This window comes from Emydura macquarii, unplaced genomic scaffold, assembly GCF_026122565.2.
Source record: "Emydura macquarii macquarii isolate MOO-44397 ecotype Brisbane River unplaced genomic scaffold, CSIRO-AGI_Emac_v2 contig_2676, whole genome shotgun sequence".
Taxonomy (NCBI): Eukaryota; Metazoa; Chordata; order Testudines; family Chelidae; genus Emydura; species Emydura macquarii.
Window position 1 is genome coordinate 17517417 of NW_027132813.1, and position 14371 is coordinate 17531787.

The window sequence follows — 14371 nt, forward strand, 5'->3', positions numbered from 1 at the left end:
CAGCATAAAAGCTAGCTAGAAGTTTGCGGATTAGAGAATGCACAAAAGAGATAATACAGATATAAAGTATCATTGTTCAGAGGAATGAGATGGCTTGTTAAAATGAAAGCTCTTTCTGAAGCAGCAGCAGCGGTCTCAAATATTGTGCTTAGTTACAATATTTCATCCCAGCTAATGGGAATGTAAAATATTCCTCATGCAAACAACAAGAGGACGGTCTGCACATTATCATCTCAGAGAAAGCTTTTCAGTGGATAAGTTTACTAGCTAAGAATGTGCTTTCATGCCAAAGACCTCAGCTCCTATCTAACCACTTAGTCATCATGAAGTGAGCTGGTCACCCCCAGTCCTTCATGAACAACATTCCATACCACAACACTAGCCCTATAGGATTCTATTAAATTAGGATGGGTGATTTACTTAGCTAGCACTTAGATTAAGTATATCTTTCTCACACATAAGCAGCGTGATTACTTTAGGTCAAGATAACAGCATGCAAAGGCAGAATACTGGAATTGGCTAGATTCAGTGAATTAGACAAGAACAAGCTCTCGGTCCAAAACGAAGAAAAAAAAAATAGAATTATAATTGCACTGGGGTGTTTTTCAATAAACCAGTCCTTCATTCTATTCTACTTTAGATGATATTAAAAGCTCCATAACATGAACATTAGAGAGTGGCCACTCTGGTTAACTCTGCCCGTAACAGAAGTGTTAGACTAAGAGGAAGCACAGGAGATTTCTAAACAAATATGCATTCGTATTACCAACAGCAGCAGCCAGCAAACACTTGCAAACATATTTTTAAAATACTAAATCAGAGATATTTACTTTTGATTTTTCAGCTAGACAGAGACTTCTTCACCAGCTTAGGGGACTAAATTTAAACCATCTGTGTATGTTTAAAGAAGGATGAAGTTACTGAAGTAATTGGCGGGCTGGTAGCCCTAATCAAATGTCTCAGTAATACCATGTCCCAGCACAGCTGATCTTGAATGACTCAATATGAACATGTCTAAATCCTGTAATTGTCCAAGGCAGAACTCTATCTCAGCATCTGTGAGATGCAGAAACTGACCAGTCTGCTGTTTTTAAAAGTACTTTTGATTGCAGCCTGTCAATGGTGTACTAATGATAAGTGCAGCTTATTGCTTTAGTGAATCCCTTGCCCTCCTCACAAGTTGTTGTAACACATACCTGACATTCCACATTGCAGTAAAATGCCTGTTTACATCTTCCACACTTGGACAATCCTTCTTTCCTTAAAAAATAAAACAGAAGTTATATCTATCTTATAAGTGAATTTTATAGGGGTGCCATACCCTATTGCTTTGTCATACAGCCACCAGTTAGTGCATGTGCCTTGGGTGAGAACAATGCACTTATTTTTAAATAGTTTTGCACGATACACTGTATTTTCCTAATCACCTGGCCTTCTGTCCAGAATATTCTGGTTACGTCTTGAACCTAGTCTTCTGATGGAAAAAGCTATTTGTATTTATTTAGAGTTTCAGATGCAAGCTTCCCTAATAGCTGTTATTACACAAAAGCACTGTACTATCCTAATCAAGCCATGGTTTCAAAAATATGTTATTCTATGCAGCTAGAATGTATATTATCCTTTGTAATTACATTCTGCACACTGATATATTGCTTTTCCTTTTTCTCTAAGTATCAGTTGCTTGATTGATTTAATCATGGACATTAATGTTTTGCCTCCTGATTTTATAGTTGTATTGATCATCTAACAGTTTTTGTGTGATTGAAAAAGTTTTTATTAACGAATAAGCCCACTGAAATCTAAATACACAACATTTTAAATACTTTGTTCAGTATCCTGTTATCAAGTGACTTAATTCTGGGCACACCATGTGCTCCATGATCAATGTATTATTAAAGTTTCCCTCAACTCTCCACACTCCCTTTTGATTTGGATACAAACCAAACACAGCAAATACTATAGGGAAGTCCTCATTCTGCTGCAAGGTGCACTGCATCCCCTTCTCCAACCTCCTCCCCCATTCAAAAATTGTTGAGGTTTAAAGGTCACCACCATCAATAAAAAATTTCCATCTGAAAATTTTATGCCTACTTTTAAGTAACCCCCTAAGAGTTCTAATTTCTTTCAGATATAGTATTTTCTCTATATATTTCAGTTCATTAGCTTTGTGTATATGACAGCACTTTGCATACCAGTTTGACTGTTTTCCCCTGTACAATCAGTTTCCATCTGTTTGAGTGTTTGGGTTTTGGGGGTGAGTCTTTCCCAGAGCAACAGGGGAGAGAAACATTTAAAAATAACCAGGAATTTCTGTCTACATTTAAAAATGAAATGGTCCAATGGACCAGGAGTGGGTCAACTTCACCAAAAATATTTTAGTTCATTTTGCTGAAATTGACCAGTTGCAAATGTGATTTAGGAAGTGTGGTGATTGAAAGGCATCAGCCAGAGAACAGGGAAGACCCATCAAAGGTACAAGATTAACTATATCTTGCTGAATGGGTGAAGTTCCATGAACATTTGTTTGGGCGACATTTTGGTTGGACACATTCTATAGACTCTGATCTGCAAACACGTAGACATGCACGTAACTTTAGTCACATGAACAGTCCCAGTGAATGCAATGCAATTACTCACGAGTATACCTCTGCCTAAGAGTTTTCAGAATCATGGCCATAGAGTATGAGAGTATTCTTGATAGGAAAGAGGACACTTGAGAGAACAAACAACACCCAGCAGATGCTAGTCATTTAGTTAATGAACTTCTGGAAGGTGCTCAGATACTATGGTGATAAGTACAACAACCTGTCTAGAACTGAATATGGAAGTGAAAGAAAAACAGTTTTAAGGAAGAAGTTTAGTAATAGTGCTGTGCCCAAAAGACAAATATAAAGTTTATACAAAGGAAGAAACTGTGCTGTAAAAAGGAAAGTTTTTAAAGGGGGATTCTTGAGTCCACAGGAAGTTGTAACCCATCTCATTTCTGTGGTGCTCACCTCCACAATTAATTAATAGAAAAGAGGGGGCAAAATCAGAATGTGAAGATCAAGTTGAAGTGTAATAATGACAAACCTGGATGTCAATGGATCTTCAGATGAGTAAAGACTTGAGGAGAGACCATCTGAGAGAATTAAAAGGATGGGGGAGGCTGAATCTCAGCAATGCAAAGGCCCTTTGGCAAAGCTATATGCCTACATCATGTGTGCAGCAGTATTCACCCATCCCCCCTGCTATCTAGCTAAGGTACTTATACAGCCCCCATTGTCCTAACATATGAGTGCTTCAACCTTGAACATAGCCATCAGTGTGGAGTAGGACAATACTACTACTCTCATTTTACAGGTGGAAAAGAAGAGAGAATAAGTGATTTGATCACGGCAATGTAGGAAGGCCACGGCAAAGCACAGGATTGAAAGCAAGTCACCTCCAGCGGCCTAGCCGAAGCCAACACCCCAATAGCTACCTGGACGGACTCTATCCTTCATCCCTCACCCCGGGGCCCTGTGTATGTTCAGGAATGGAGATCTCACCTCTCCTGCCCTACCAGGCCCACGTTGCCCCACGCCTCACCTCCCTCCCCAGGCCCAATATATTGTGGGCTTCACCCGTGTGTACTGGGGACCCCACGTCCCCCCGCCCAGGCGTGCGGCGGACATCCCGCTCCCCATGGGGCCTACGCGTTCGGGAATCTCCCCTCCCCTTTCCCCAGCGCAGCCACGTGTGCCGGGCCGGGGCATTCCCCTCCCCGCGTCCACACTCAGCCCACTGCCACGTGCGCTGGGAGGGATTCCCCGCCCCCGGCCCCAGGCTGGGCGGTGCTAGGGACCCGCGGGGAGCAGCCGCTGGCGCTGCCCCGGGGCCGGGCCGGGCCGCTACCTGGCGAAGCAGCACTCGCAGTGGTTGCCCCTCTCGCTGACGGTCAGCACGCAGGTGTAGGCCGGGCAGCTGAAGAGCAGCTCCCCGACGGCGAAGCGCTGCCGGGCCCGCAGCCCCCGGCCCCTGCCCGGGCTGGTGAAGCGCTCCAGGCCCGCCCCGCGCGGGCTCCCTTCCGCCCGCATCCTGCCCCGGCCAGGCGTGCGCGGCGCTGCTGCTGCTGCTGCGGCCGGGCAGGTGGGTGGGTGGCCGGGGCTCCCCGCCAGGCCGCTATTAATGGAGCCGAGTCACCCCTGCGCGACGGCGGCGGTGGTACCCGCCAGCCCCACACACGTAGTACACGGGCAGCCAGCTCCCCGGCGGGAAACCGCCGCAGGAGCCCGCCGGGTCCTAGAGCCCGCCGTGCCCTGCCGGGGAGCACCCACCCCTCGCTCCCTCCCTCCCCGGACAGGCAGACCCGTTCGCGAACCCTCCCCCCCTTCCCGGGGGCGCCCCGTTTACACACACACACGCAGCCGCCGGGTGCCCGCAGCCCGGCAGGATCCCGAGCCAAGGGCTGGCCGAGGCTGCTGTGCAGGACCCGGCTGCTTGCAGTGAGTTTCCTGCCCATCACCCCAGCTCTGATTCTGGAGAGAGGGCCCGAGGGCCAGAGCGCATCTAGCTAGAGTAGGGAGATGATGGAGCGAGCCGCGCCCTGAACCGGGCCAGCCCCGAGTCTCAAAACCTGGCTTCTCTGACTGCAGGGGGGACCTTTCTCTCTCTTCCTCCCCTCTTCTAGCCAACATGGCTACAGTTGTGCCTGTGGCGTCGGCATCAGCACCCCAGTGACCAGCTAGCAAATGTGAAAAATCAGGACACTTTCTTTTTTGGGGGGGGCTTTGGAGAAATAGTTACCTATACAAGACAAAGCCCCCAGTAGTGGGACCTCTGCTCACCTTCAGTTTCAGCACTGAAAGTCTTCTCTGAGAGCTGTAAAAATTCTTAGGGCTGGTCTGCTCCCCCAAAATTATAGCAAGATAACTATGTAGGTCGAGGAGGTGAATTTTTACAGATATAATACTGGAAGCAAAACCCGCCAAGTGTGGATACGGTTATAGTGGTATCAAGGTGCCTTATACCAGTATAGCTTATTCTTCCCGAATCACAATAAGCTATACATACACAGTAGGTGGGTTTTGCTGCTTTAACTCTTCTGGTCTAGTTAAAGCAGCAAAACTATCCAGTGTAGATAAGCCCTTAGTCTCAAACCCCAAGCCTGAAATTGGGAGGGTATAATGAACAATTAATCTCTGAGGACCAGTTTTGACTCCCTCCAATCTCAGGTTCTCTATCAAGAAGGGCATGTAAGCATGTAAAGAAAGATGCAGAAGATGTGGTCGTGCTGAGGGTTTTTGCTATGTAGGTCACACACAGCTTCTGAATTTGTTGCTTGCCTTGTAAAGAGGGCTAGTGGGCAAGCTCACATGGGTCATTATCAAAACTACAGTCCTTGGGTGACTTCTTGCTATCTCACTCTCACAGCCACACACACGCTGAGCTTTTGGAAACGGTTTCAATGTGATAAAGCTTCCTAATCTAGAAAATCCAGCAAAATGGTGCTTAACAACTTCACCGTAGTGCACCACAATGTGGTTGTGAAAATTGAATCCATGAAGGAACCTTAGGAATTGGATTGCAGGGACTGCAGATGCTTTGGGCAGCCCTGTTTATAAAAAGTATACCTCAGTTTTACACCCATGTAACCCCACTGACTTCAGCAGAGTTACTCCTTATTTACACCAGTGAAAATGAGAAATGGAGAACCATGGGAGCATTACTCTAGAATATTGCAATATTTTGGATAGCTTGAAAGGAAATACGTGGAATTAATGGGGGTGATTATTTCTTACCTGCAATTAACTAGTTAGCCTCATGGGTGAGGCTGTCCTATTTGTAAACAAGAACATTTGAAAAGAAACAAATGACAAATGTCCCAATGTGACAGCAGAAATCATGTTATAAATGTGGCTAAAAGCCAATAGAGCTAGGAAATACTGCATTTACTCAAGCTAGGAATAAATGTTTCCTTTGATTACCTTAGAAATAATAAACACAATAAATCTATAGTAAAGTTATATTCAAGGTAAGGCTCAATCCCACAAAGCCCAAGAAGGCTCTCTTAGTTAAGGCTATTATAATGCTCTTAACTCCACCTTTGTGCCTAAGCATTTCAATACATGAGATTTTCTGTTAGTCATTTAGCAGTCGGACGTACTGCTGGAAGAATATTCATTTCAGAAATATGAGTTAAGTATGCAGATATAAATATTATCTGCATTACTTGTAGTACGTGAGTACTATAGTCATCCAAGTTATGTTATCTGTGCTATAAATAGATGATCATTTAGTTGTACATGAAATTATTTGTGCAATAAATCACTTGGAAAAAGTTTGTCTAGATATGCAGATTGCAACTGAAAACATGAAATATTTCATGAGGAAAAGTAAATCAGTAAACTAGAAATCAAAGAAGAAGGTGCAGGATGCAAAACAAGAATAAAAAAATAATGCTGAGAAAGAATTTATTGAAACAAAAGCATAAACTCATTACCATTCATTGATTTTAGTTTGAGTAAAACCTAAGGGCAGGTGTTAAGCTCATTTACGCCCTGTAAAGTTAGAGTAACTTTTGTGGTGTAACTCTGGTGTAAATGAGTTCAGAATCTGTCCCTAAATAAGAAGTATAAGAGTTTTAACACTAACCAAAATGTTCCAGTTGAGTTCTTGCACCAAAAGATCTTAATCAAATAGGAGCAGAGAGATATGAAATAATTACCAATAGGTAAATTTAAAATGCAAACCATGCCCTTACCACTGTATTTCTGTGATCAGAGGGCATTCTGGGTGTCTATAGAGTCTTGCTGGGGAGCCTCACAAGGAAGAAGAACTGAAGCAAGCAAGTGCAAGGGAGTCTAACTAAATGTAGATAGATTCCAAACTGGTGTAATCCATGTACCAAAAGAAGGTGTAAATAACACTACTAAACTCCCACTAGGTTTACTTAGACCAAGTTACATTTACCTCTGAATTTGGCCCAACCAGGTATATAAAGGGTATGTTATTATGCAGAAAAATGAAGAAATGGAATAGTTCACGTATTTAGTATTTTTATTATATCTTTCTTGCACAAGTTGGTGCATGGGTGGAAACCAATCTCTTCTACTTCCACCTCTCTCTGTTGATAGCTGCTGCTTCCATCTGCTCTATGATGTTGAGATGGACTGTTCTGCCCTCCCTGCCAAGGTTCTTCTTCAGGTTTCTCTTGGGTGCCTGCATTTCCTCACATAAGTTAGTTTCCACTTGACAGCTTCACGTGGGAGTCTCTGTTCTGGCATCCAGAGTACTTGCCTCAAATACCTGCAGCACTTCCTTCTAATTCTAGTGGAGATGAGCTGCTGGTTGGTAATTTCTCTGATCTCTTCATTGGTACTATAGTCCCTCCATCCAATGCTTAGATTTTTTCATAGGCACTTATTTTCAAAGGCATCTCATTTTCTATCTAACATTTTAATTAATAGATCTCTAGCTATTGCAGCCATATGTTAGCATTGAGATTACGTTTGAGTTGAAAATTCTGTTTTATTTTGGTGCTGTATATCTTTGATTTCCATATATTATTGAGTTTAGTGAATGCCTTTCCTATCCTTGATGTTACTTCTTTTTTGAGGTCTACATTGGCTAGTTTGATGCCACCCAGGTAAATGAATTGTTCTACTTTCTTGATGTTTGTGCCATCTAATACGATGTAACTGCTTGACAGCCTCGTTTTCATGGCATATCTGATTTAGCTGCATATAAAATGATCTGTTTTGTTTTGACATAACTGATTTAGCTGCTTATAAAATGAAATGAAGATAAATTAACTTCCAAATTGCCATGATAAAAAAATCTTGCTGTATAAGCTATTACATATAAACTTCAAACATTTTTATGTCAGCATTCATCCAGTCATGGCTCTCGTTTTTCAATGTTCTCTCTTATATTAGCACATTGAAATAACTAGAACTATTACAAAAATAATGCAGCCCTCTGGGCTAAGCTATTTTAATGTGTACAACTGCTACATCTTTTTAAGGGGAAAAGGCGAGCAACCAAAATGGAAAAATTTACCACCATAGATTTATGGGCACTGAGTATGGAATTATAGCCAGTTATAACTCCAAAAGTTGATTCTAAATAAATAACAAAAACTAAAATATTTGGGACAAGAATTGTTATTTTCTGTTTATTTGTACAGTATCTAGCACAATAGGGCCCTGATCTGGTCGGCCTGTAGGCACTACTGCAATCTAAATATTAAATAATAATAATTAATAATGCAGTCCATTGAATGAAGAAACTCAACATTACTTGAGAAAACTGCTCTGGAGTTCAATCCAGTTTGATGAATAGATTATAAAGCCAGAAAGGGCCATTGTGATAGTCTAGTCTGACCTCCAGCATAAAGCAAGCCATAGGACTTCTTTGAATTAATTCCTATTTGAATTATAACATATTGTCTAGAAAACCATCCAGTCTTGATTGAAAATTTTCCAGTGATAAAGAACCCACCACAACCCTGAGTAAATTTTTCCAAGATCAATTACCCTCAATGTTAACATTTTGTGCCTTATTTCTAGTCTAAACCTGTCCTGATTCAACTTCTAGCCATTGGATTTTGTTATACCTTTGTCTGCTAGATTGAAGAGCCCTCTATTATCAAATTTCTGATCCCCACGTAGTGACATATATACTTTGGTGACATGAAAAGTGGTCCACAGCCTGCTTAACAAATCTAATAAAATACCATTATATACTTCAGCAGTGAAATCTTGGCCCCACTGAAGTCAATGGCAAAACTCCCATTGATGTCAATGGGGCGAGGATTTCACATCATATAGTCTTTGGGCCTACTCTCTTCTAAGCATGTGGGTTAGGTCCCACAGAATGCTCAACATCTTGCAGTACTGAGCTCTTGAACATGTTAAAAATAGAGCATCAGTGGAGGAAGCCTATTCATCTGATCATGCTGAGGGTAGAGAGGCAGAATCTGAAATTTACTATCCCTCCTCCAGAGTAAGCATCTATATTTCAATATTTATAAAAAAAATATTTACTAAATACACTTTTATCCAGTACACTCTGGATAACCTAGCTCAGTGGTTCCCAATCTGTGGCCCAGGGGCCAAAAGTGGCCCGTAGGTTCTTTCAAAGTGGCCTGCCGCTCCCCTCCCACTGGCTGCAGAAGGGAGCCCTTGCCTAAGGACCCAGGTGGAGCATGTTGCCACGGGGCTACAAGACTTGTACAGGCTCCTTGCTGCAGCCAAGGGATGGGAGATCAGCACTCCCCTCCCCCTGGCTGTAGCAGGGAGCACTGCAAAGCACTCTGCCTGGTCCATAGGCACTGGGGTCCCTGCTGGAGCCAGAGAAAAGAGAGCACTGATCTCCCATCCCCCTGGCTGCAGAAGGGAGCCACTGCCAGGGACTGCAAGGTGGAGCGCACAGGGCTACAGCAGGATGTGTGTGGTTTGCCTGCTGCAGCCAGGGGGACAGGATATCAGCAAGGAGGCAGCCTCCCTTCTGAACTCCTTCTGCCTGGCTGCAGTGGGAGGGAGGGAAAGGGGGCTGCTGACGGAGACTGGTGGCCCTTCAGGGTTGTAAAAATTATATCTGTGGCCCTCGAGCCAAAAAGGTTGGGAACCACTGACCTAGCTTATAGTGCAAACTTTCTAAGAGTTAATATATGAATCTATTCACATGGGGTGAAATTTACCATAGGCCCTGAGCTCTATTTAAATCCTTAGGGAGAAATTCACCCAGTTGCCTGGATAGCTTTTAACTTATTTTGGATGTTTTCAGTAACTAAAACTGGTTTGATAATTTATTAATAAAATAGTTTTGTAAATACCTTGTCTATATATTTCCTTTCCTACTGTCTGGCTGGTCCCTCCAGGATTCGCCACCGGATGCATAGACAGTGCAGCCAGCGGTGCATCAGTGAGTGACAGGTACCAGTCAATAAACCTGTTTCCCTTTGGAAAGCCCCATGGCGCCCAATGCTAGGGTAGTGGAGCCCTCTGGGTAAAGGAAATGTCCCCAGAAAAGCGGATGAGCCGGAATCTTGTCGGCTAATGGTACCCACACTATTGGGACCACACCTATTTAGAAAAGACATGGTTGCAGACATGATAAGGTGGGTGCTTCCTTCAACTTGGAGTGGTATGCCAGCTAGAAGCCACAGCAGGCCTAAACCTATATCATCTTGACCTTCATCTTGCCATTGGAGTTCTACACTCCCTGCCGATAGAGAAGGTGAAGGGCCTATGGCAACCCTCAGGGCTGTCCCTAGGGCGGTGCGGGGCCCAGGACAAAGCATACTGCGTAGGCCCCCCACCTGGTTCCAGTGGCATACTTTGGGTCTCCGGCGCCCGGGGACCAAGTCTACATTTGAGCCCCCCTAAACCTCGTGTCCTCAACCCCCCTGCGCAGGGCAGGAGGGGTCCCCGGCTCCCACAAGATGGTGCCACTCCCCAGATGCCCCAGGAAGATCTGTACCTGGGGGGTGGAACATGCTGCTTACCTCCTTCTGTATGGTACTGTGGAGCCCAGCTCCTGCCGGGCTCTACCGCCCTCTCCCCCCCATACAGTTTTCCTGCCACACGGTGCCTTGCTCTCCCGCTCCAGCCCTGCAGCCTGACGCTGACTCAGACGGGGTGGCCGCACCGCCCCCCCGCCCCCGAGGGGTGGCTGGCTGTGCCCCTTGCCCCTGCTGTGTGTCGTGAAGGGCTGGCTTGGCGCTCCACACAGGCTGGTGCCCGGAGGCCTGGCCTCCTCGGTATGTGACTAGCCGACTCCTGCCAAGTCCCAGTGCAAAGCCGGGAGGTGGGCGGCTGCAGCCTCCTGCCTGGTCTAGAGCGGGGCCCCCAAAGCATGGGAACCAAGGCGATCGCCCCAATCTGCCCTACTCTAGGGATGGCCTTGGCAACCCTTTTCTTCTTTGCTTTGCCTAGGTGTACACATCAAAGATCTGTGCTTGATAGTCGCTCGTCCTGGTGGGGAAAGACCCAAGCGTTGGCAGTGGCTCAGATGTTCATGCAGCCCTCCTTCGGAGTGGTCTGCTTGCCCCAATTCAGAGAAGGCCCTAGAAAAGATAGCCATATACATTTCCTTTCCTCTTTTCCCGTTACAAAATTACAGATTTAAATTAATAAAACAGAGTTTTCTTATCTAATTTATCTAAGTTTTCATGCCATGCTCGTCCTCATGGTATCTGAGTGTCTAAGAACGGAATGAATAATAACCTGGAAGTGATATTCTAGTCAACACTAGCTTCCAACTATTGTGTTTATATTGAAAAACTTAGACAGGTTAATCAGTTTATGTTGATTCTCAATAACTGAATCATATAAGAATTAGTGCAATTGCTGTGCAAATAGCCAGTCCTGTGAGATGTTAGGTACCCCATGAGAGGAGCTGAGGCCCAGAGCCAGTATTTAGGCATCTAACTTCCATGGGAGTAGGCCTGAGTGTTCTCAATTCCCAAAGACTACAATGGGACTTGAGGACACTCACCACCATGCAGGACTGGGTGATAAATGTCTAAATGATACCTTGTGTCCCAGGACATTTCTGCTTCTCTTTCTTTTTTTAAAACTTCAGTTTGTATGTTTTAGAAATGAAAGATGAAAGCTCACAAAAGGATCTGAAATAAGGTAAGGGTTTAAGAAAGTCAAAGAACAAAGTATGGTGTCTGGTCTCTGAATCTCTTGAAATGAAGTTCTTAGAACCAAAGCCATTCACCTTCATACACAATGTTGGAACTTCTCTCTGGAACACTGTGAGCATTCTACTGGATGATATTAAGATTTTTAGTTTAGTTAGTGAATCAATACAGTTATTAACATGGGCTGAATTCCTGAGAAACTTTTGAGCAGCCTACATAGAAAGCTGTATTTTTTTTTATTATGTACCATGAGCAGAGCTTGCCAAGCAAGGTCCCATACTTGGAATTAGCAGGGAGTCAGTCACGAAGACCTAAAGCCTCAAGTGAACTGTGAGTCAAGAGTAAAAGTCAGCTATGGGTATCTATAAAAAATAATCACTGGCCATCAGTCTGTGAGGAGAGAAAGAATTAGAAAAAAACAGATATAAATTCTTCTATATTAGGTGCTATTACTTCCAGAGAGGTCTGGTTTGGTAACCTTGTCTCTTCTTGGAAATGCAGTATAAGCATTTTAGATACCATATGTGAAATCGTAAATCCTGAGGCCCCTTACTCAGATTTTACTCACTACTTATTCAGCCAAAATCTAACAAACTTTTAAATAATAATTAATAACAAATATGGTGGCCAGGAAACTCAGAGACAGAGATCTCATTGAGCTAATGAAAAAGATAGGGAGCATGAGAGATTAGTGACTGTCCATTCTTAATCACTTATTAGCTTTCAGGTTCAACCAAGCTTTGGAGGTAGAAATAATTAAGACCATCTTGTTCCCCACGACCTCTTTGTGCACAGAGATTCTGAGCCTGTAAATCAGAGGGTATGTCTATGCTGCAGTCAGAGGTAAACATACCCACACTAGATTTAATTTTCACAACTAAAAATAGCAGTGAAGCTACCATGGCACAGGCTTCAGCATGGATTGTATAAGCTGGCCCGGTTTCCTTAGACATGTACACACATTCCTAGCCTGCGGTGAAACCCATGCTGCCCTGGGCTTCACTGCTGTTTTCAGCCACATGCAGTAGGGAGGTGTGGCCTCCTTCGGAGATTGACAACGAGGGAGGGCCAAACCACCTCTGGGGGGTGGAACCTGGAAGTCCACACCCACCTGATCGGAAGCAGAGAGGCGGGACAGGAAAGGGAAGTATAAAAGGTGGGCCTTCCAGCTCAGTTCGGGGACAGCAGCTGAAGGAGAAGGATGTTTCTTGCTTGATGCTTGGACCGGAGCCTGACTGCTGCTCCGAGGAGGAGCAGCCAGGGGTGCCGCCTGGTGGTTGGAGCCCCGAGGACCTACCAGTACTGCCTGGGCCCTGTGAGCTGGAGGAACTACCTGTCCCCTGTGACCTGGAGGAGCTGCCAGGCGCCTGCCATGGCGTGGACCTGTTGGGACTGCCCCTTGCATACTACCCCAAGGAAGTGGACTGTGACCTGGAGCATAGATACATGGACACAGGGGTGGAGGAAGTGGCCCAGGGGTAGCCGGCCTGAGTTCGGCTGCGTTCAAGCTGAAGCACTAGTCAGCGCGTTGAGGCTGGAGCTCCACTGACCCAGTGGTTGGACACCCCGCCACTGCTAGGGCCCTGGTCTGAGATGCAGTGGAGTCGAGTGGGCCTGTGTCCTCTCCCTCTTCATCACCCCTTGGCCTGTAAAGCCTCAATAGCCTGCCCTGCTCTACCTAAGGGCCTGGGCTCTAGACTGTTTGCTTGCCCTACATAGGGCCAGAGACTATTTACTTTGCCGGCCCTGCATTGCCTGAGGGGCAGGGCCACAGACTGCTTGCACGTCCTGCCTGAGGGTTGGGGCCCAGGGCTTTGGGATTGCCCAGATAGCAGTTCTGGGCCTCTTTGGCCTAATTTTCCTCTGTAGCTGAAGCCTCCCCGCAGGACATAGCGGCCGGGCGATGTGACCTCCCTTGGAGATTGACAGCGAGGGAGGGCCACATGATGGGGATTGTTTACACGGTGCTAGATAGATTAAAGCTAGCAAGGTATGTCTACCTGAGCTGCAGTGACACCTTTGACTGCAGTGTAAACATACTCACAGCTGAGATAAGAGTGGAAAGGGTGAGTACTCCATCTGTGACATATTCCTTCCTTCCCTTCAACACAGGTACCTAGATTCTAATAGGGGCAAGATAGGTTGGGGGAGCAGCCAAACTATATCAGATTCTCCTCCATCCCAAACTCAAAGGCTAAAACAAATTAAGTTACTACAGACAGTGGAGTTCCAGAGATAGCTGGAGGTCACGGGAACCCCTGACATCATGGCTCTTGTTGTCCAAAGCCCAGTGGGGCCTGACAGCAGTAGTCAAGAGTGTCCATATGGATGCCTCTTGCCTTCAAAAAATCATTATGGCTCTCAAGGGTCTACAAGTTTAGGAGGTGGAACTCCAGGTTCTTTCATGAAGGGAGCAAACTCCTCTTCTACTGCTCCGTGGGAGAACTGCCATAGAACTCCACACATTTCAACTCTCAGAGTTTAGATCCCCAATGCAGGTTATTACTGCGTATGGGAGAATGAGGCCCTGAAAGTTGTAAAGATGTGAGTTTTCGCCTTTTGTTTGGAATTTTTGCATGTACAGTTTGCCTGTAGATGACTATATTTTAATCCACTAACTGAAGTTTACAAGCATTTTTAATATGACAATATAAAAAGCCCACACATACATTTTCAAAAACAAAAAGTGACAGCAGTACAAATGCAGTTTCAGGAACTTATCATGATGACAGAACTGGGTGACTACAGGGAATAGGA

The 14371-nt window shown here is 45.0% G+C and overlaps 1 protein-coding gene across 2 annotated transcripts in view; it reads right to left on the reverse strand.

Moving 5' to 3' along the window:
- The window catches only part of SMYD2 (SET and MYND domain containing 2), a 42647-nt gene extending 38541 nt beyond the window's left edge, over positions 1–4106 (reverse strand). The window contains exons 1-2 of one of the 2 annotated variants that reach the window (XM_067564970.1): positions 3877–4106; positions 1197–1260 (exon numbers count right to left, since the gene is read on the reverse strand). In XM_067564970.1, coding sequence (XP_067421071.1) covers positions 1197–1260; positions 3877–4058 — 246 coding nt within the window. In that variant the 5' untranslated portion in view covers positions 4059–4106. The remainder of the gene's footprint in view (positions 1–1196; positions 1261–3876) is intronic. The other variant, XM_067564971.1, reaches the window with a different exon arrangement.
- Between the last annotated feature and the right edge of the window lie 10265 nt (positions 4107–14371).